General features: G+C 39.5%; 1 protein-coding gene across 4 annotated transcripts in view; it reads right to left on the reverse strand.

The window, feature by feature from the left end:
- Positions 1-23,847, reverse strand: part of PAIP1 (poly(A) binding protein interacting protein 1) — a 28,535-nt gene extending 4,688 nt beyond the window's left edge. The window contains exons 1-9 of one of the 4 annotated variants that reach the window (XM_082382400.1): positions 23,823-23,847; positions 22,346-22,515; positions 15,448-15,633; positions 11,889-12,001; positions 8,040-8,151; positions 6,651-6,776; positions 5,378-5,484; positions 2,387-2,504; positions 1,579-1,633 (exon numbers count right to left, since the gene is read on the reverse strand). In XM_082382400.1, the coding sequence (XP_082238526.1) occupies positions 1,579-1,633; positions 2,387-2,504; positions 5,378-5,484; positions 6,651-6,776; positions 8,040-8,151; positions 11,889-12,001; positions 15,448-15,633; positions 22,346-22,444 (916 nt within the window). In that variant the 5' untranslated portion in view covers positions 22,445-22,515; positions 23,823-23,847. Of the gene's footprint in view, positions 1-1,578; positions 1,634-2,386; positions 2,505-5,377; positions 5,485-6,650; positions 6,777-8,039; positions 8,152-11,888; positions 12,002-15,447; positions 15,634-22,345; positions 22,516-23,095; positions 23,634-23,822 lie in introns of those variants that run through there. The other 3 variants (XM_082382397.1, XM_082382399.1, XM_082382398.1) reach the window with 3 other exon arrangements.
- Between the last annotated feature and the right edge of the window lie 270 nt (positions 23,848-24,117).

Raw genomic sequence — 24,117 nt, forward strand, 5'->3', positions numbered from 1 at the left:
AATTACAAATCAGTAAACAAATCAATAAGAAAGACAAATGATCCAACAGAAATACAGGCAAAGGACACAAACAGATGATTCTCAAACAAAGAAATCAAGAGGTCAATAGAAACATGAAAAGAAATTCACTACCACTAGTAGGGAAATACAAGTTTACAATTTCGTACAATCAGACTGACAGAAAAATAGGTCTGGTAACAATAAGTGTTGCCAACAATGGGAAATAGGAACTTTCACATGTTGCTGGTGGGAATATTAAGTGGTATAATCATGATGGAAAGCAGTTTAGCAACATTTAGTGAAGTTGAAGATGCATATAGCCTATAACGTAACAATTCTACTTCGTTACCCTAAATAAATTCCTGCACGTGCACAAAGATCCTTAAAGATGTTTGCACAGCACTGTGGGAAGTAACAAGTGTGAACCAACCAACCATCCATAAGTGGGAGGGGATCTATAAACTGTGGTTTACTCTGAGTAGGTTATTATTTGGCATTTAAAATGAATGAACTAAAGCTATATATACATCAATCAACATGAATACCAAAAATACTGAATAAAAAATAAGTTGCAAAAAGATGTGCACAATAAGGTACCATTTAGGTTAATACTACTGTGTATGGTAATACCTATCATTTACAGCCATATATGAAGTAAAAAGACAGCACAAGGACACCAATGTCAGGACAGTAATTACCTCTGGGGGGGAAGTTATGGAAGGACTGGACTTGAAGGTGAGGTATCAATTATAGAAACAGAGAATGGTTATTACTACCTATAAAGGGTTTTATTTCTTTGAAAAGACCCCAAGTATATACTGATAAGTGAAATTGGTTCAATCTTGACAGTGAATCAATATGCCCTTTTTTGTGTGTGGTTTTTATATTTTTGAATATTTCATGATTTAAAATTGAGAAGTTAAGCGGTTCTTCTTTCTACCCATTTGTGCCCGAGGCATAGGACAGTCAGTGCCTGCTATCCAGAGGAAACAAATGGGAAAATTCTGATAAGCTGGTTGTAAGTTTGCTCAAAGTGGGGAAATGTTCTCTTGCTCACAGTGCAGTTCTGTTTATCACAATTAAAGCACTCATTCTATAAACGGCTCTTTTCTGGAAGGGGAAGTGTGCAGAGATTTAGATTTTAATTAACTGACCCACCAAATATTAATAAGATCCACAGTTCTTAGTATCTGCAAGTATTAACCTGTACCATGAAAGCTGCTGACTATATAGTGAACTACAACCATCTTGCCCTTCCACTGTAACTACCTGAAGGTTTAGAGGATAAAAACAAAATATTAGAGGAAATATAAAATAAAAATGCGTGCATTTAATTGAGGGATTCTTCCAATCCTTCATTGTTAGGGTGACAAGACACTATATACTGAATCAAATGTTCCACCTGAAATGGTTCCAAGTGGTAACTATAAGAATATTCTAGTGAGACAAACCTTTACCCTATATTTTAGAACGATGTGAACTCTTCAAAAAGCTACAGCTTTGTGCCAGTGAGGGTATGGTTTTCTGTAATTTACCATCTTACCAAAAAATGGTCGGGAAATGACTGAGACCACATACCTGGATCAGCTGCAGTGAAAGGAACACCATCAGATGTATAAAATGTTGGCTCATTCTAGGAGGAATCAGAGCGATTAAAACATGTTATCATTTCAGAATTGATTTTTTAAAGCACATTAATTGAGCATGGCTGATTTCATTCATCTGTACCTGATAATACAAGAACAAGCAAAAAACTAAATTTCTAGCAGCCATTTTCATTTCACTGGGAAAGTCTATGGTCTTCAGATTACTATTCTATTATCTCAAGTTCTTGTGGGTCTAACCCCACCCTCTGCCGCCTGTCACACCCTTGGTGACTTGGTGTGTCGTGCACTGTAATTTAGTGTCAGCTGATTTTTAGTTGTGGTTCCCACCCCCTGCAACCATTTTTTTCTTTAAGTAATTCCAAGACTGGATTGTAAGAGCATTCCTCCATAGTTTCTTTCTGTTTGATCCTGTCGAGAGCTTCAGGGCATCACTGGCCTGGTAACCATTTTCATTTTCTTAATTTACTTTACTACAAAATGCCAAGTAAAAGTTTGAAATGCAGGCCTTTGATCATGAATTCTCTGGAAAAACTGCTTTGAGGAATCCCTACACTCACCCAAGTCCAAGTCAAGCCTTATTCATTTCCCTTGCCAGTGAATGGCTCTTTGTCTAGTCTACCCTTTCATTGAGGATTCCTTCCATGGCTGCCATGTGACTCTAAGCCAGTGAAAAGAGTTATTAGGTATTAAATTCTGAGATAAGTTTATGTAACTTATCTACAAATTGCCAAAATTGAATTCAAGCAATAACCAAATTTAAAATGCAAACACTGGCATACCATAAAATAATTAGGATCATTTTCAGGTGTTGCTTCCCTGTATGTTGAAGTTGCATGGACTCTACCCCAGTTACTTGACCGGAGTTCTACAAGCTTCAAGAGCATCTGTTTTACATCTCTGCAGACAAAAGTTGAAAATGAGTTAAAACGAGCAAGTGTTATCATGCTCTAATATATCACAGATGCCTAAAACGTTGTTTCAAAAATTTAACATGCTTTGATATTCTAGACATTTCCTATAATAACACAAATTTATCTTTTTAAAAAAATGCACATCACTCCTTTACTATACTGATCTGGAAAAAAGGATTTAGTACAGTTATGCTCAAATGAGTACTGGGCCCAAGTGAAAGGCCAAGCAACTGGAACATGATTCAGAAATCTGGCACAGTGAAAGACACACTTGGACGTGATCAAGAGGCATTTCACTGCCATAAAACGATAAGGCAGCGGAGGGATTCTAACACACACGAGAGGATGAACTCCTACACCTTAGAACTCAAGGAGCTTATCCCATGTTGGTGTAAGGAATGGCTTATTTTCTGACCACATGTGGGAATATTTCAATAGCCATCAGAAACCCCAGAAGGTTTTCTTCTAATTATATAATTTTTTAATCTACAAACAATAAATGCTGGAGAGGGTGTGGAGAAAAAGGAACCCTTCTGCACTGTTGGTGGGAATGTAAATTGATACAGCCACTATGGAAAACAGTATGGAGGTTCCTTAAAAAACTAAAACTAGAACTACCATACGACCCAGCAATCCCATTACTGGGCATACACCCTGAGAAAACCATATTTCAAAAAGAGACATGTACCACAATGTTCATTGCAGCACTATTTACAATAGCCAGGACATGGAAGCAATCTAAGTGTCCATCGACAGATGAATGGATAAAGAAGATGTGGCATATATATACAATGGAATATTAGCCATAAAAAGAAATGAAATTGAGTTATTTGTAGTGAGGTGGATGGACCTAGAGACTGTCATACAGAGTGAAGTAAGTCAGAAAGAGAAAAACAAATACCATATGCTAACACATATATGTAGAATCTAAAAAAAAAAAAAAAAAAAGGTTCTGATGAACCTAGGAGCAGGACAAGAATAAAGATGCAGATGCAGAGAATGGACTTGAGGACATGGGGAGGGGGAAGGGAAAGCTGGGACGAAGTGAGAGTAGCACTGACATATACACACTATTAAATGTAAAACAGATAGCTAGTGGGAAGCAGCTGCATAGCACAGGGAGATCAGCTCAGAGCTTTGTGACCACCTAGAGGGGTGGGATAGGGAGGGTGGGAGGGAGACGCAAGAGGGAGGAGATATGGGGATATATGTATACGTATAGCTGACTCACTTTGTAATACAGCAGAAACTAACACATTGTAAAGCAATTATACTCCAATAAAGATGTTAAAAAAAATTAAAAAAAAATTATATACTTTTTTGTAAAAGTAAATACAACACATAAACATTCAGGATTGATCCCGATCTTCTGGAGCCAGGGAGGAAACATTTGTTTGAATTGCCACGCATATTACATTCATTCTCCACTGGAATGACTAGAGCCACCCCGTCACCTGACTACAGAATAATACAGGACTGGCCCCTGGGAACATAAATAGGCTCTCTTGCTTTCCCTCGCTGGTCACGCCTTAACATGGTTCCCCCATCCCGTACTCAAGCAGGTCCTTAGTAATAAACAAAGCATTAGCTAACCCCCCTGAATTACTTCCTGTCCACACTCTTGGACAAGTCTTCCCTTGCTTGGACTGACAACCCTGCCCCCGAGGTGCCATTCTGACTAGACTGCATGAAGGGAGTGGGTGCAAGAGAAAAAAATGGCTACTATGAAATTGGGAGCCACTAGTCCCCATCTGGAGCTACAGCTTACAGACGTGGTCAGTTTGATATGTGTAGGGGAGAAGTGCAGAGGAATGGGATGGGCAGGGAGGGTGTCCTTGGGAGTAGCTGGTCTGCTGCTCGCCCTCACTTCTTGGCCTTGCCCTGGGCAGCCACAGCCTCCACGGCTTTACACACAGTCTCCTCATCCCCTAGGAACTGCACAGGCTTGACGGGCTTCCTGTTCGGGTCCAATTCATAGTCAGCAGGCTCAGCTCCATGACAACCTCTTCAGAGACCCTCTCTGCTTGACAATGCCGCTGGAGGTTGGTGCCATGGGCTACAGTCAATACCCCTTTCCTCTCCTTGATCTGGGAAACTATTTCTTCCTTCCAAAAGGGCAGAGCTCTGGTAATAGTATCCTCAGACTCTCACAGGAGGGTAGCTAATCTCCAGCGAGGTCTCCATCCCTTCGATTCTCACTGATGTTGCTGTGGACGGCGTGACTGGGCTCCACTGGAGGCAGGGGGACTTCAGAGGAGCGCCTTCAGGTCTTTACTGGGCCTCGCTACGCTTGGCAGTGGTTCTGCTTTCCTGAGGCCAGACGCCCTCGCTGCCGCCCACTGAGGAGCCAAGGCCTCACCTCTGAGAGCCACATCTGGTCAACGGCATCCAGCACTGTCCGGAGGGTCTGAACTGCTCTCCTATGCACTGAGGTGAAGTCTACATGCTCGCACCCCACTGCCTGGCTCCTGTTGTCTTTTTTTTTTTTTAAGACAGGCTTGAAATTTATTCCACGTAACTGTGGCTATATATGGTTCTTAAAGGCAGTGTGATCCTGCTAACACGTTTATACCTCCAACTGGACTTATAGTGATACTTTACCCAAATATTTATTGAGCTTAAAAGTATTAATCATTTTATTTTTTAATGGACTCATATTCCCACAGGAGTATCTTAACTTCTTCCATTTATAAGCATAATTGAAGAAAAGTGGCTAGGTGAGCAGAAGCCATAGGTAAAAAAAAAATTTCTGTAGATCTATAAAGAGTATTCTGATGAAGCACAACAGATTAAAAACAACCCCAAAGAAAAAGCAAGGAATTGAGATCTACTGGCTATCTATATTACTTCTTTTCCTACCTGCTGCAATTTGCGTCTAGGACAACATTTTCAATTCTCTGAATAATTTCTTCCATGTCAATCTTTCCTTTTTCCTTCCAGGCATCTTCTAAAACTGACCCTGTCAACTAAAAAAGCAAGTATCAGTAAAATAAAGAATTCAGTAAAGTACAGAAATTCTAAAAAGATATTAGTAGCAGTTAAAGCATTCTTTAAATAAGATGAATTTAGCAAGTTAAATATTCCTAATTATTTTCTACCATCTAATATTCAGGAATCGCTATACTTTTTCTTGACAGGGAAAAGGAATGAACTATAGCAGAAGTTTAATCATAGGCTTTATATGCCAATGACTATATGGCACGTTTGCTATATGACCAAGGCTATAAAATTTTAATCAACATATCACTTTTTGAAATATGCAACATCCAACAAGTATAGAAACTTAGAATTTAAAAAACACAATCAGGAAAAAATGAGTTAAGGATATAAACAGGTAATTCACAGAAACTAAAAAAATGGCTTACAAACAAAAGAAGGCTTAAATTCACTAGTGCTTTTAGTCACGGAAATGCAAATTAAAGTGAGGTTTTTGTTTTTACTCATCACGATGACAAAATAAAACCTAGGATTGATTCTATCCATCACTGATAAGGATATGGGAAAAGAGGTATACTCATTCACTGTTGGTGGGAACACACTCTGGCTCAGCATTTGGAAGAGAAATTTGGCATTACTTATCAAATTAAGGTATACATGCTCACTGAGCCACCAAATCTGTGGGTAAGAATTTAAGTTACATAAACAACTGCATATATAAAGATACAATGAAAGATTACTGACAGTGCTACAGTGGCTAAACTGAAAATAACTGTTCAAGGATGGAATGGATAAACAATGTGCATGCATACAATGGAACACTGGGAAGCTACTGAAGAAAGAGCCATGCAAAAATCCAAGATCTTCATTTGGTGGTAAGAAAGCAAGCCACAACAGAGTAAGATCTTATGAGAGCACACATGCAGATAGAGGAAAGGAAGGAAAGGGACTTTACGTATGGGGTGGAGTGAAGGACTTCCATTTTTCACTTCTAAATTTTGCTTCTTATATTAAACAATAAGTATATATTGCCTTTCCAATATTTAAATTCGAGAGTAAAGTAAAATGTCAATATTTAACTTAAATAACTTACTCTTGGATCTATTTGTGTATTATATGTACTTTCCTTCCTTTAAATTATACACTAAAGGGATGAAACAGTTACATTTTAAGAAAAAAAATAAGTAAAACCTACCTTCAGTAATTTTACTGCACAAATTAAGTTGTCATCCATAGGATTAGAAAAGAGGGCATTCAGCAACTCCCGAAGACCGACCTGAAGAATGTCTGCCCTTGTAACCTGTCCATTTGTTCCTTTGATCTTTTGGGGAAAAGAAAATGAAAAGCAACTATGCCAAAATATAACACAGATATACAAATGGTCTAACAAAGTGCTGGCAAAACAAGTGTTTTAAGTTAAACAATACAAAACATATGGTCAGGATAATTTAAGCCTCCTTTAATATTACTGCTTCATAAAGCAGTCTCTAGCCTATTAACACCTTTTTGGGAACACAGAGCTTTTTTCTGCTTTTTACACTATTTAAAAAGACTCTAATTTGCACCAGAATGGAATATGTATCTCAGCTCTCTGGCCTGAAGAACTGTAGGTTCAGGAGCCATGCCTTATCTTTATAACTCCCACCACACATATCATCATGACTTCTACACAGGAAGTTCAACTGCGTTCTTAAAGTGACAATTCATTTAAGGTACATTTTATATTGGTGCTCTTATTTGGCTTATACAAAAATAAACTGAGAAAGATTAAGGCATGAGATTTTTTTAAAAATTAAGGCCATCTGTGGTAAAAAGGGATAGTAAATTAGGCACGAGACTGGACAAAGACCTTTTAGATGCATTGACTGAGATGTACATTTGACGGTGGATTCGTGTGTCTTTTCAGTGGTATTTACAATACTAAGTCCTCAAATCAGGGTTTAAGAAGGTATACCGATATCTGGGACTAACTAGTCGGAAAAAAAAAAACATCAAGCAAATCCATTACAAAGTAATATTCAGCACTTATGCTGCCTACCAGCAAGCATATACTCAAGTATACCACCAATTTAGCTGTAGACTTTGCACAAATACATTCTATATAGAAGATTAATATATAAAATAGGACCAAAAAGAACGACTGTAGGTGAATTAGGTGAAAAAAACCAAACAAAAAACACAGAAACTCTAGTCTCTCCCCTCTTCAAAGTTTTATGCTCTGTGCGGCAAGTTGCTTTTGGGTCACCATACTAAATGTGCTAATATTTATGATACAAGGATTCAAAAAGGTGTGATTGTCTGTATTCCAAAAGCTTGAAATCACATGTAAACCATGGCTTTCCAAAAGTACATAAAGACTTTAAAATGCTTAGTAACTATCTCCCAACACCGCCCATGAACAGGAAGACAAAATGGTACATATGTTCCATTTGAGGACAGATACTACCATGAGTAGGTACTGAGACTATTTTCTTTATACCCCATTTCACTCTTAATGTCACAAAAGAGTAAACACAAATCCCTTATTGAGATCAATTTATATTCTCAGGCTTTGTCAGTACTAAAAAGAAAAATTTCTCCTCACCTCCAGGTTAAGATAAAGTTCTCCCAGAAAGAGTACAAACGCATGGAATCGTTTTCGAGTCACTTCATCCCCTTTTGCAGCTTGATCTTTAACTTCATATTCAGTCCGACATCTAATAAAGACATACCTTTTGTAATCTCACATTGCTTTGTTTTTTAAATAGTCAAACAAGATGACCATTTGTCAGTTTGGTTGTTCACAAGCAATAGAGAGGCAAGTACAATGCACCAACACTCTGATTTTCTGAAATAAAAAGTGTTCCTGTCTATTGTAGCGATCAGAATATGTATTATCTTTTCATACAAAGATTCCTAGTTTTAAGAAACTGATAAGAATAGCTGAAAATAAACCTATTACTAGAACAAATTGTAACGAGTTACAGCTGCAGATTTCATGAGGTTCGCTGTACACTGGCACTAAAAACAAAACAAAAATACCTCACTGCCTCACCTTATTTATTGCCTCATAGGCTTTTTAAGAAAGCACTGTTTTTATGCGAAGTATCTCTAAAATATTCTGCTCTTGCTGAAATACGAACTTTGAACAGAGCTTTAAAATATATACATAAATACAGACGACATCCAACTAAGCTGAAAATGAATTCTTATTAAGCCCATTATTCTTATAATTTCTATTATACAAATCAGAGAAGTCAAGTAAGAGGAGAAGTCCCCAATTGAAACCACATAGAAACATAGAAGGCAATTAATTTGGTCTTTGTTTGGGTCTTTGTTTCTAATAGAGACTAAAGGAGTCAATTAATTTTCCCTTGTTTGATTTCTCCCTGACTTGGTCCATTCACCTTAGAGCTTACATAGTTCTTATTATCTAAAATAATCACAATAAGCCTGTCATTGTCTATACCAGTGAATTATGGTGTCAGCTACTGTTACTAAAATGAATTTTTAAAATGTACTTTTAATGCTCACCATTTTGGTGTTAAAGATTTTTAAATTTTTATTGATAAGGTGTAAGAACATGCTAGAAAAGTCATGTGTTTTATAAAATTGATTTTGATAGTTCTCCTTTTAAAGACCAAGGGAGCAGCTTATGAAGGCTTAATGGCTTTCATACCTGAGGTACCAATTTAAAAATTTTTCAAAAAGAACCTAAAGAAAAAAGTCTTTTCTTGTCCAAGAATTTACCTTGGTTCAGTTTACGTATCAATCATAAACCCAGCTTAGCTTATTGTGCCAATGCTTACAAGCTATATTAAATGAGTAACATCTGCTGTTTGAGTCAGACATGGAAAGATATTGGTTATCTTCTCATACATACTAAGTTAATTCCTCCTCAGAAAAAAAGTTGGGATATCTATAAATAGAACACTGATTAATAATGGAAAGGATCAGTTAATTAATGCCAATTCAGTTATCCAAGCACCTTGCTGGCTGCTTTTCTTTCTGTCCTTCCTTTTACGACTTTTCTGGTAAGAACTTCGATGAAATGACCTTTTTGTTTTATCATCGCCATGACTATTAGATTATATATTAATATATGTTAATGTATGTACAAATGCAAATTCCTACCCTTGTACATGGTTGATTATCTAGGTGAAAGACTCTAAAACTTTAAGCTAAAGATTTTCAATTATAAAAGCAATACGTGGCTATTTCAAAAAGGTTAAAACAGAAAAATATAAAGAATAAAGACACTGCAGCCCAGAAATAACTGCTATGAAGGTAACTTCTATCGGTTTCAAAGTATTCTACATTTTTAAGTTAACAGAATTATGACCTTTTCACTTGTTATATGATTAGTGTTTTTCCATGCTGATAGCTTTGACAGTATCCTAGTACTAGAGAAGCACACACAGGGGATACAGAGTCAAAAGAGCCAGAAGAGTGATTCTCAACCATGACTACACAGTAGAATCACTCGGGGAGATTTACAAACCATGCCCACGCTCTCCTTCAGTCTAATTATATCAGAATTTCCAAGACTGGGGGCTTAGCCCCATTTTAAGTCTCTAGGTAACTCTAAGGCAGAGCCAGGGGTGAGTAGCACAAGGGAAGATAAGCAAGCCTTTCTGCCATCCTACCTCCTCAAAGTACCAACTTTCACATCTTTCCAGAAGCTATAATTTGTACTTTAATTATTATGTAAGGTTAGATATCTTTGTAACTTTGTCATTTATATTTTTCCAAACTGCACCTATCCAGAGTCATTCCAAATACTTCTATTAAAAATAGAAATATTTCTGGCCTTTTTCTTACTCATTCCTAAGAGGCCCCTCTTTTCATATTAAATAAATGAGCTCACTGCCATGTGTTACAAATGTCCCTATTTTTACTTCACTTCTTATAAATTTATGACCCCTCCAATATTATAATCTATATGAAATTAAGTTTAATCTCTTGTTTTAGGGCCTGCAGGTATCACGTCCTGCTTAAAAAGGCTTTACCAACCTAATATTTTTGTTTGTCATTTTTTCCCCTAGTATTTACTGTTTTAGTTTTATATTTGAAATATATTTTGGTGTAAAGAATAAGACAGGAACCCATCTTTGTTTTTTTTCCCCCCAAACGACTAGCCAGTTATGTCAGCAGCACAATTTGTCTTTTACTTATGTATCTGAAGTGTCACCTTCGTTAAAAGCTTAATTTTCAAGTGTCTCTGGAGTGTACTTTTGGAATCTTTATTCTGTTCCAGTGCAGTTTAACCACACGATGGAATACTTTGCAACCATTAAAAGTATCTTTAAAGAACTAGCAGGCAAACTCTAATAAACTCAAAGACAACCTTGTTATTGAATAAAAGAACTCAGATTATAAGAAAATTCATTTCCCTACATTAGCTCATTAATTCAATGTCATCCCAAAACATAAATAAATAACAACATTTGTGTAATTTCACATGCTGATTCTAAAGTTCAGAGAAAATAAGCATGCAAGAATAGCAAAGAAGACTACACACACACACACACGAATGGGGAACTAACTAGACTAGTTGTGAAAAAATGAGTTTTTTAATAGCCTGGTAATAAAACAGGAAGAGAACAAGTAATGAATGGAAGATAATGAAAGTCCAGAATCAATGCAAATATAAGGATGTAGTGTGATAAAGGCAGCAGTTCTAATAAGGAATGGATCATTCAAAAAAGTGGTATGGGAAAAATTGGTTAAACATGTGGCAATAAATGACATTAGATCCTTACTCAAGCCAAAAGTACTAAAAAATATGTAAAGTAACCATTTTTAAGATCTTGGAAAAGGAAAAGGCCTTTCTAGGCACAAAACCAAAGGCAGAGACCATTATAAGAAAAAGGCATATATATGACTATAAACTTAATACTATACAAATAAGAATGGTCTGCCCTTGGACTTCCCTGGTGGCACAGCGGTTAAGAATCCACCTGTCGGGCTTCCCTGGTGGCGCAGTGGTTAAGAATCCACCTGCCAATGCAGGGGACACGGGTTCGAGCCCTGGTCCAGGAAGATCTCACATGTCACGGAGCAACTAAGCCTGTCCACCACAACTACTGAGCCTGTGTTCTAGAGCCCACGAACCACAACTACTGAGCCCGCGAGCTGCAACTACTGAAGCCTGCGTGCCTAGAGCCCGTGCTCCACAACAAGAGAAGCCACTGCAATGAGAAGCCCGCTCACCACAACAAAGAGTAGCCCCTGCTCGCTGCAACTAGAGAAAGTCCCTGCACAGCAACGAAGACCCAATGCAGCCAAAAATAAATAAATAAATTAATTTAAAAAAGAAAAGAAAAAAAAAAGAATGGTTTGCCCTATTCTCCCCTGCAACTTTCTATAAAGAACAGTCTTTAGCAAAGAAGAATGGTCAAATTCTAGTACATTTAGAAGTAGTTTTCCTTTAATTTCATATATACACACTAACCTTTGAAGTAGCAATTGGCGGAAGTTGCCACTCTGTGGGCTAATTGTCAGATGATGGGACAGGTAATTACAGAGGCGAGCTCCCATGTAAGAGAAATTTGGGATAGATGTGGCCTTTCAAAAAGAAAAAAGTTTTATATGACACAGACACATCAAGTTATTAATGCAAACACTTAACAGCAATATTCTAAAGAGGAAAAACATTCCTGCCCCCAAAACTGTACAGAAAAATGTACAAGTCATTTGTAATTGTTAGGCATAAGGATATTAACTCTCCCTCCCAACCTTACACCAAGAACCAGAATAAGTACAAAGAAAAACATTAAGGTAAGCTCTCCCCACCATTTACCCGAGGTTAGCAGAAAGCAAAGAGATAAATCTCTTCACACCAACTAATTTTTGCACAAAATATGTACATGTACCCAGTTGCATAGTGCCAATTATGAAGTATATTTGCCAAACTAATGATCTGTGGCATTTCTCAGGAATAGGATGGCACCAACTTTGGCATCTAGCAGTCCAGAACAAGAATCCCAGGCCTGTTTTGTGACCCTGGATATCTCTAAACCTCCCTGAGCTTCAGTTTCTTGATTCCTAAAGAGGTAATTAATGGTACCTGATGCAAAAGATTAACATTTCAACAACACTCCAAATGCTTGGGGTAAAAGAGGAAATCAAAAGAAATAAGCTATTTTTAATAAGAAGACAGTGGAAAAACACTGAGTATCAAAGACTGTGTGACATAGCCAAAGAAATACTCAGGAAGTTTAACTTTCACTGCAGTTTTTAAAGAACAGTAGAACACGCACATTAAGAGGTTAAGGGACTTGGCCAGTCTCACAAAGGTAGCAGTTAACCAGGGTCTAGATCTAACAAATGGCCTGATGCCCCTCCAATCCTATGTTGGGTCTAGTTACTCATGTGCAACCTTAGACAAGTCATTTAACCTCTGTTAAGCTATGTATAAAATGGGGATAAGAGTAATACCTTGCAACCACTGAGGAGTGAATGAGTTAACTACAGGTCAAGTGTTTAGCACTGCCTGGCATGGAGTAAGTACTTTATAATTAGAACTTTTTATTTCTAATTATTTCCTTGCTCACACAGGACCCTGTACATTTCTCAGCAAGGAAGAAAGACTGATTTCTCCCGACATTCATGTATGTGCATCTGGTACCCCAAAAGACTTGAAATTCAAAAGTTATACTTTTCCCATTATTGGCATTGCCTGTTTTCCTTTACTTTTAAAATTTAAAGTAAATTTAAAGACAACAAGGCTGGTCATTAAAGTTTCCTGCTTCCCTGCTATACCTCAATTTTACTTCCATAGACAACCACTTTCAATTCTTTCAGCTGAAAAGGTTTTAACCTCCGTTATCTCCATGCTCCATGATTTGAGTTTAGCCATTTCTTACTAGCTCCCCACGAAGGAAGATGAGCATTTACTTTACACCCTGTTTAACCTTACTTCATTCCACTATGGTATAACTATAGATACACCGTGATTTTTTTAATTAGTTTTGTGTTTCCCTTTACAGCTGTACCATGTATTATGCTGATTTCTCTTCTCTTGCACAACCTTGTTTTCCCTAGACTTAATTTTTTCTACTTTTTAAATATTATTTCTCACTGACTTCTCATTAGTTTGTTCTTCTTAATATCTTCAAACATAAGGGAGTGTGCTCATCTTACCAGGGAAGTCTTTCCTGGAGCATTCTGCCCGATTCCAGCGAAGCCTTGTACCTCTAGGCCTACTATGTGCATGGCTACTATCTTGGGATCTCCTTTCACCATCATCTGGATGATTCACTTAGCCTCTCCTGTAAAATTCCCTGTTTCCTAGTTCCCATGTTTTCATCCTTAAATCGTCCTTTTGGTGGAGTACCTTCTTCAATAACTTCAAGAAGGATTATGATAAAACTTCAAACTGGTTACTCAGTGCAAAAAGATCTAGACAGTCTAATTTTTTTAGATTTTCAAGCAATCTTTTTAGCCTCATTCCATCCTTATCCTAGAACCTTTTTGGAGATTCTGCATCATAAATCAGGGTGATTCTCGACTTTCCCCACTGGCTTGGAATTCAACTTTTTAAAAAACCCGCCAGGTCAGCTACCACTCACCCATCTGTGTTCTAGTCTCCAAAATGGGTACTTCTATCTCCTTTCGCCGTAGAAGTCCTTATGGGCTTTTGGTGTTTTAAAATCCCCACACTGTCATTTTAATAGTATTTGGTGAGGAATCAAAATTGAATATGTACGTTTAATCTGCCTTTTTTTTTTTTTAAACAATAGGTCTTCTCTCGTTAGGTGCTATGAGTAAATTCCCTCAATGAAACTTAAGAACTGTTGGTAAATCTATATCACTGACCATAGAATGTTAGAACTTAAAATAATACTAAGTACATCTTTGAAGCGTTGGCTTTGAGACAATCACAGAAATTGTAGTTTGTTAGGTTAGAGCCTTTCTAACCAACCCTGATATAATACGAGCATATTAAGAACTATAATAATAATATAATTCTGATATAAGAACTATAATCAAGCAGCCTACTGAAGGGCTGAAACTAAATAGAGCCAGAAAAGCAAAAAGAAAAAAGTAAAATTCTTCCATTTTCTTATCTAATGTTCCTTTTTAATCCATTTAGATGGCAAAAGTAGGAATCAGGACAAATAGAGCAGTTCTATCTTCCTAAAACCTCAGGCATTTTCAGAAATCTAAGAGTTAGCCAGGTAATACTGGGGTCCAGTAACAATGCAGAACAAACTGGAAAAGTAGTCAAATGAAACACTAGGTAGGATTACGAAAACACAAAAAAACAACCTGCTATCATAAGTCACCCTTACATATATTCCAAGTTTGAGCTGCTCTTTCAGCAATGACTGAAACAGAAATATAACCTTTGGTGGCGTTTATCTCCTACTCTGTTTCTGGCCAGTCTCCTCACTGACCTTAAATTTGTCTTCAAAATTGAGTGTTGTCTATTTTTTCCCCCTTAAAATAGCGTTAATGTGTCAATGACCAATATGCTAGAATTAAAACTAAACTGTGTGAACAACCTAGACTGACATTAGATTTTTTAAAGGAATTGAGATGTAAATCCTTGACATTTTTAAAGACAAGCAGAAATGTTAAGACTTAAATCAAGGTGTTTTGTGGTCCTTTTTTTTTTTTTTTTTTTAAATAAAGAATCATTTATGAGGCAAAAAAGTTCTCCCATGACTTTTTTTCTCCCCTACTCCAATAATGGCAGATCCTTATAAAACAGAGGTTTGGAAAAAAGGCATGATACTCATGTAGTGTCCTCAGAAGTGTCCAAAGCTCCTTCTAACTGCCTGTACAGAGCCTTGGCTACACAGGAAAATTTGCAGTCTGGCTCTAGTCCTGGATCCCTAACTACAGAAATTCTGTACAACAGAGACTTAAAAGCTCTCATGAACCATAAAGAGTCAAGGAGTGTGGAGGCTGGTGAACATGTCCCTGGCCCCCCTCAAGGAGCAGCCACCACCTTCGGGCTTCAAGGAAGCTATCCAGTGACTGCCCCATGCTATTAGCCAACCTACCTGTTGATAGATGAGTTCCACAAGTTCTTGCAAAGCATCATCTGTTGTAACCCAGCCATTCAGTGTCTCTGCAAACTGTTCAATTTCAGTTTCAAAACTGCCAGGCTGCTCTGTAAGATGATTCAAAAAATCCTGAACATATTCTGACAAAGTGGGATAATCCTCACAACCATCCTCATAGGATTCCTATAGATCAAAATGTTAAAAAAAAAAAAATTAATCCATGCAACTGGCTAAAAAAACATGAAGCAGCTTTGAGTTGGGATGTCTCTAGCTCAAATGATATTTTTAAGAATCCTTAACCTGATAAAATGTGTTATTTTCTTCAAAAAGTTAAGTCCACTTCTTCCTTGCCCAATAGCCAAAATGTTATAATAGAAGGGCTTCATCTAGCTGGGTAGAGAATTGTCTTCTCACCCCTGGTAGATTTACAAGATGGCTGAGAAATAAAGTTTAAACCAATATTTCATTATAATACCAAGATCAAAATTAAGATTTAGAGATACAATAAGATCCAGGATTTGTTTCAAAATGGGAGGGGGAGAGGGACCAGAGATATAGAAACAAGAATGGCCACCTGGAGCTAACTATTGAGGCCATGGGCATTCATTATACCATTCTCTATACTTGTAGATATTTGACAATTTCTATATTGAAAAAAAAAGTTTGTCATCTGTCAATCCCCAAGGACATGGAAATAAATATATAGTTAAGTGACTATAAAATATCATAGTGTACAGTGGTAGGAGACTTGCTATGTCCAAGTTTGCAGCCAATCTTGATAGTTGCAACAGTTTCCAATTAATATCTATCACTATCACCCCAATGTTCATAGCAACATTATTTACAATAGCCAAGGCACGGAAGCAACCTAAATGTCCATCGACAGATGAATGGATAAAGAAGATGTGGTACTTATATACAATGGAATATTACTCAGTCATAAAAAAGAATGAAATAATGCTATTTGCAGCAACATGGATGGACCTAGAGATTATCATACTAAGTGAAGTCAGTCAGACAAAGATCATATGATATCACTTACACGTGGAATCTAAAAAAATGACACAAATGAATTTATTTACAAAACAGAAATGGAGTCACAGATGTAGAAAACAAACTTATGGCTACCAGGGGGGAAAGGAGGGAGAAGGGATAAACTGGGAGAATGGGATTGACATATACACACTACTATATATAAAACAGATAACTAATAAGGACCTACTGTATAGCAAAAGGAACTCTACTCAATACTCTGTAATGACCTATATGGGAAAAGAATCTAAAAAAGAGTGGATATATGTATATGTATAACTGATTCACTTTGCTGAAACTAACACAACATTGTAAATTAACTATATTCCAATAAAATTTTTTAAAAAATATACCACTATCACCTTTAAGTAGTTCCCAACCTTTTAATTAAAAGAACACAGAGCCATATTTTAGTACTATTTAATTTTTAGAGAGACTTACAGCCAATAAAAATTTCTGGGAAGACAGACAAGGGATAACAGTAGTTACATCTGGAGTGAGGAAACATTTATGTTATAAATACCGACCCTTTATTATGAAATTGTGAAAGCAGTTAAGCATTATAAATGCATGTATATTAAATAATTACTTAATGTTAACCACAAACATGTGTGAATTTTACAATTAAAAACTAGTTTAAGTTTCTGATATACAGTTTAGAGTTTTACAGATTTGTAGTATCCTACTATTAATGACAATGAAAAGCAGGAAGTCTACAGGTCCCAGTTGATGGTACTGATTTCCTAACTGTTCCTATCAAACGTCATTCATTGTGGCAAAATGCAGTTTAGAACACTGATTTCAGTCTTTCTTTTTCCAAATAAGCATAACTCTTTTAAGAGAATTTGAAGTGTGAAAGTAAAAGAGGAAAGTAGAGCTGTTCTGAATAAAGCTGAAAAGGGGATTCAGAGCCTGTTGTTTCAAGCAAAAAGGGAGACACAGAGTATTCTGAACAGATGAGCACTCCAATGTGTTTGAATCGAAGCTTGTATTAGTTCTCTAGTAACAGATTTTTTTTAAACATTATCAGAGTTATTATTTTAATTAATTAATTAATTAATTTTTGGCTATGTTGGGTCTTCGTTTCTGTGCGAGGGCTTTCTCTAGTTGCGGCGAGCGGGGGCCGCTCTTCATCGCGGTGCGCGGGCCTCTCACTGTTGCGGCCTCTCCCGTTGTGGAGCACAGGCTCCAGACACGCAGGCTCAATAGTTGCGGCTCACGGGCTTAGTTGCTCCGCGGCATGTGGGATCTTCCCAGACCAGGGCTCGAACCCGTGTCCCCTGCATTGGCAGGCAGATTCTTAACCACTGCGCCACCAGGGAAGCCCCCAGATTTTTTAAAGTATACATTTCTTCAGTCTTCAATGTGAAGTCAAATGGCTTCCAAGCAGAGGAATATTTAAGATTTATTTTTTTTAGAAAGAGTTCTGTGACAAGAGGTTAGGAGGGACATCAACTAGAAAACTTACTTCCGGGGGGAGGCGGTGCATATGGGGGGATAGGGGTATATGGGAACTCTCTGTACTCTCCAATCAGCTGTGCTGTGAATCTAAAGCTGCTCTAAAAAAATAGTCTATTAATTTAAAAAAAACAAAAAAACAAAAACAACAACAAAAAAGAAAACTCACTTCCCAGTAGGTACTTTGAATACATTGTCAAGAGATGAGAACCTAATCCAAAGCAGTGGGGATAAAAGGAAATGATCACTTAGGTGGAATAGTCGAGACTATTTTAGTTAAGTTGATTGAAAGCGGGCAAGAGTGTGAAGGAGGAAAGTGAGTCAATACACCACAAGCTTTTAGCCTGAGCAGCTAGTTAGAATATAAAAGTATAAGAAGAGGTTTGCAAAAGATAAATTCTTTTTCGTTCTTGAGTTTGAATGTGAGATCCTCAGAAGAGGTCAAGACAAATGGAAACACAAGCCTGGGGTTAAGAGGAAGAATTAGATTCCAGAGTTATCAACAGGCAGGTTGGTGATGGTCAGATTCTAGGGGATTCTAGTATCACTAAGGGAGGTAATAAAACAGACAAAAGACAGAACCTCAGAGCCTGCATTCTGAGGGAAGGAGGAATGGTCTCAAAGTTGGGAGGATGAAGTACTGCCACAGAAGCCAAAGGAAAAGGTAAATGAGAAGAGGTGCTCATAATAGCAAATGCTACAGAATAATTTCATTGGTTGAAATCTGAGAGAATGATGGTTGCAGAGTGTTAGGAATCAGAACTATGCACACAGAGAAAAAAACTGAGAAAATTAGTTAGTTATCTTAAATATTCAGTTTTTATAAAAAGGAGGAAATCCTGAAAGACTGAAAAGGTACCCTTGGCACCTAGAACAGGACCCACACTGGGAATTAAACCTTACAGATCATACTGTGGTCAACAAAGTCTATTTAGATGAGGTTTAAGAGGACGATAGATTTTAAAACCCAAACAACATCAGCATCTGTCACAAAAATAGTATCAGAACAATTAAGAGGATCAGTCTGCAGAGGTTTGAACGGTCAGCGAGAAGTAAAGTGGTACCAACAGTGAATAATTTTTCATTTTGGAGAACATCACTATTGAAAGGCAGGAGAGAAACTGGGCAGTAAGTTGAAGGAGGGTGTTCTTAGCAAAAGCTGGGATTTTTTGTGCACATGGGGGTGGGGGGGGGTTGTCTCTTAATAAATGCTTTATCAACTCCTATGTGGAATTTTTGGTTCTCGTAAGTGAACTGTGATTAAATATTCAAGATGTAATGGTTTACCTGAGAAGAAGCAATGGCCAGGAACAGATGGATAGAGCAACTCATTGGTAAGAAGGCATGTAAAGCAGTAAAATTCTAGCAGTGGCATTAGAGGAAGGATTGAAGATAAAAGGGCTTGGAGTTTTAGAAGGGTTATGAAAGCACAGCAAAAGACTATCAGAAAAAATTTTAAAAGCATGCATTCTTGAGAGCAGATCCAGCTCAATGATACCAGGCAATAGCTTCTCATGTGTATAACAAAAGCAGACTCAAGGAATTTCTGGAAACCCAGCTAGGAGACCACTAGAATAGAGGCTCTACAAAGACAAGAATTTTTGTCTATTTTATCCACTGCTGTATCCCCAGCCCTTGACTCGTGGTAAGCATCCGACTTTTTATTTATTTATTTATTTTATTTTTGGCTGCGTTGGGTCTTCATTGCTGCATGCAGGCTTTCTCTAGCGGCAAGCAGGGATTACTCTTCGTTGCAGTGTGTGGGCTTCTCATTGCGGAGGCTTCTCTTTGTTTCCGAGCACGGGCTCTACGCGCGCGGGCTTCAGTAGTTGTGGCTCGCAGGCTCTGGAGCACAGGCTCAGTAGTTGTGGCGCATGGGCTTAGTTGCTCCGCGGCATGTGGGGCTCAAACTTGCATCCCCTGCATTGGCAGGCAGATTCTTAACCACTGCGCCATCAGGGAAGCCCTCAACTATTTCTTAATGAGTGAGTGACTTTGGATTACGGTTACTACAAGGAAAAGTTTCCCTCATAACCAGATTTTATCCCAAGACTCGGGAAAAACAAGGATTTTGCTGTTCTGTGACTAACTGGATTGAGAAAAATTCCTAGCTTTGACAGAGGGTAAAAGGGTAAGGCCTGAAAATATATCAGGGCAGGGGTAGCAAGCTTGAATGCCTATAGAATCCAGGTGGATTACAGGCAAATGAAGTAAGCCAGTGAGCAAATTAGAGCTTACACATTCCATATAAAGGGGCTGCCTCTATTCAGCTCCAGCCAACTTTGCTCTATCAAAACAGCAGTCCAGTATGGCCAGATCTTATGAATTTCAAGAGAAACCAAAAAATTCAGATTTGCAATATCTAATTTAAGTACTGGTAAATTATAAAGCCCCTTTTAAAAATACTCAGGGCCAAAAAAGACACACCTGCTGGGTACACGTGAGCCACAGGCTTCCAGTTTGCAATCTTTTCTGGCAAAATGAGTGCAGCAGGAGCTGAGGAGACCAAGGAGCGCCTAAAAGATGGCAGTGGCTCAAAGGAAGTGGACTAACATGGCTCAACACATTGCTCTCAGGAATCACTTGAACTATGTATAAAACTAGTTGGTAAAGAACAGCAAAAAAAAAATTGCATCCCTCCCACCATAAGATAGCCCAAATCAACAGGAAGACAAACAAATGAGGAACCATTTGTGGTTCTTAAGGTAAGTATCCTTAAGAGTTATTCAACTACTCACAGCTCTCCAGTGGTTCCCTTCTTCTCTAAGCCAAATACAGTTTTGGGGCAAGAATCCAGCTGCTCTCATTTCTACTTTACCTGATTGATGGCCCATTCCACCCCAAATCAATTGCTCTTCCTACTATGCCTATATTTTCCCCTCTCTAGCCCCAAAGTTCTTCTTAATGCAGTCTAAGATGCATGAAGTTTCTAAAATATGGAATAAAGCTTTCCCATGCTTTCTATCAAATATGGAAGTCAAGTCCCCCCATTCTCCCCCCAAAAGTAACAAAAAAAGTTGTGCCACCATTAGTTGATCAGGTACATTCAAATTAAAAAACTAACACCCACCCACCAGAATGGCTAAACTTAAATAGCAAATACCTAGTGCTGGCAAGGAACTAAAGCGACTGGAAACCAAACAGTACTCAACGCATACATTGGAACAGTCTCTTTGGAAAAATATTTGGCAGTCTACTAAAGCTGGCTACCTTAGTCCCAACAACTCCACTCCTAGGTATATACCAAACAGAAACAAGGGCAAATGTCCACCAAGGCATGGACAAGAATAGCAGTCCTAATTTTAAAAGCCCAAAAGTGAAAGCTACCCAAATGTTCATCAACAGACAAATATTCACACAATGGAATGCTATGAGAATTAGTCACCTCCAATTACATGCTACAATATGGATTAATTTTGATATTGAATGAAAGAAAAATATATTTTATATGACTCCATTTATATGAACTTTTAACAGAGGCAAAACTATTGTTAAAGCAAAATAGCGGTGACCTTTGGAGAGCAGTAATGATTAGAAGGGGACAGAGCGGGCTTTGGGGATGTTGATAATGTAATGTACACTATTCTGTATATTACATGTCAAAAAATGAAGACAGGAAAAATAGGACTTATGCTAAAGTATTATCATTTCTTCAATCCAGAATGGTCCCTGCCCTACTTATCTACAATTAATTGCTAAGCATTTACATAGCAAAACAAATTCCTTTCTATATATCCCAATTGTGCTTGGCATTTTTTCCTGCCATTTAAGTGTGATCAATTTCTAAAATTCTTACGTTATTGACAAAGATGACTCTGAAAGTTTAAAATACTTTATCAAAAGTTTAAAACACTTCATCAAAACTCCCTACATTTCTACATAACTGTTAATTAGAACCAGAAACACTTCTATTTTAACATAACAGAGCCCAGATGTGTATTTCTCAACATTCAAAAACCTACCTGAATTAGTCTGCAGCAAAACCACTGATAATTTACCCTGAAGCTACCAATGAGTATTCAGCTGTCCTGCTAAAATCAAAAATTAACTTTGCCAGGCCACTATTCTATAGGTTGTCCATAAAGTCAGGACACAGACTTTAGTTTTATAGACTGAAGATGTCCTTGACCGCCTTAAATTTATTAGCCTAGAGATAGTCTACAGATGCTGGAAATATAGCAGTGAACAAAACAGACAAGATTGTCTACTCTCAAGCTTACATTCTGATACCTTGAATATAATAACTACAAAATACATTCTTGAATCAATTTTGTTTCATGATTTCAATAAATCCATAAAATGTTTTATGTGTGGTACAGAAAGCACACCAGTATACTGATAAATGATGCAATAACCATATTATTCCAATAATATTAACCTAGGGTTGCAGTAAAAGTGTACTTACTGTATAATTAGAAGAATAACTTGATGGGTAAAATTCAGGGGCGTTCACAGACAGCTTAGACACTAACACAGGAGCTGCAACCACCTGGGGTTTAGCCATTGTTGACTCCGAATTCTGCTGTGGGCTATTATCCTGCGAACTAGGTGGAGCTCTCGGGGGCCTCGTTTGTTCTGAGAAAGGAAAAAAAAAATCGGTGTTAGATGCGTTCATTCCCTTGTATAACTTACAGTACACTGAGAAGCCATCTGAGCAGGGATGGTTTTTAAGTCAAACAAGAACCCTCACGAAATTTAAGGTTATCGCCAGGATATGTGCAGAGAGCCTACAAAAAGGAACAATAGACTTGCTTTAGCTCATTTATGAACAGACCTGCGTCCTGAATAAACACTTGAGGGCTTCTTTTTTTTTTTTTTTTTTAAAGTCGGTTAAAAAGAGGTGGTTGCCCGCCTAAGGCCTCCCTCTCGGGGGCTGGGGAGGGGGAGGCGATTTTTACTTCCTCGCGGGACAACAGAACTCGGGAGACCGCGCACCGGGCCCCTCCCCCAGCCGGGGCGCACAAAGGATTCCAACGGCCACCTTCCAAACCACGTTCCGGGCCCGTCCCCACCCCGTAACAACCGGGCCCCTCGGGGAATGCTTTCGGGGAACCGGGAGGAAAGAGGAGACAGAGCGCCACCCTCGCGCGCGGGCGCAGGGCCGTGGGGAAGCGTTTGGCCCAGGAGGACGGGGTCCCCTAGAGCGGCTCCGTACCTGGGAGCGCCCCGGGCCGGGGAGGCCTCTGGGGGCCGGCGGGGACCTCGCACTGGGCCCCTGGCGGCGGGGCCGTCCTGGGCTGGCGCAGCGGCGGCGGCTGCAGGAAGCCCGGGGCTTTGGGCTGCGGCGGCGGCGGGTGCCGCGGCCGCTCAGCAGGCCCAGCTCCGTTCGGGAAACCGCCGCCCTCAGGCCCGCCCCCTCCGCGGCCCAGGCCCAGGCCCCGGCTCCGGCCCCGACCAGCACCTGGGGCCCGATCGAAACCGTCCGACATGCTCCTCCTCCTCCTCCTGCTGCGGGGGCCACCGCCGCTGCGCTCGGAAGAGGACGCCGGGAGAGGCGTCGCAGGCCGGCTCTCGCCGCCGAGCTCACTGGGGCCTCATGGAGGAGGAGGGCGGCGGGCCCCTGCTCCGCGCTTCGGCGGAGCGGACGGCAGCTGAAGCACCCGCCAAGGCCGCCGCACCGGAGCGCCCGGCCCCCACGGCTACCCTCCGCTTTCTGATTCTCCCCCAAAACCCAGCTCCCCCGCCTTCGGCGCGTCGGGGGCGAAGGCGGGTCACAGCGGCCCCCCGCGGCCCGGAGGCCCTGTTCGCAGCGGGCCGGCAGCCGCGGCCCTGCAGGCCGCCGGGAGAGGGGCAGCTAGACCGCTGGACAGCCCTGCTCGCCTCGGGCCGGGCGAGGGCATGTCGGTTCCCGGGGCCGGGCTCGGGGCAGAGGGGGCGCTTACCCCTGGCGGGCCCGGCCTACACGAGGCTCTATGGAGAGAAGTCAGACACTGACGGTTGATGCCAGGAAAATAAAAATACGCGGGGAGGGGGCGTGGAGCCAGAGCCAGGGTTCGCGGACGCGCAGGTGTGTTCAATGACCCGGCGCCGGCGAGACCGGAGGACTGGTCGGGAAGGGGGCTCTGGAAGCTGCTCTGACACCTGCTACGTTAGCCGCGGGGAGGGGAGTAGGAACAGAATCAAAAATGCCCCCCACCCCGGCCCATCTCAATTCACTGTAGATATTTATCACAGTAG

Source organism: Balaenoptera borealis (assembly GCF_965194805.1).
Source record: "Balaenoptera borealis genome assembly, chromosome: 2".
Lineage (NCBI taxonomy): Eukaryota > Metazoa > Chordata > Mammalia > Artiodactyla > Balaenopteridae > Balaenoptera > Balaenoptera borealis.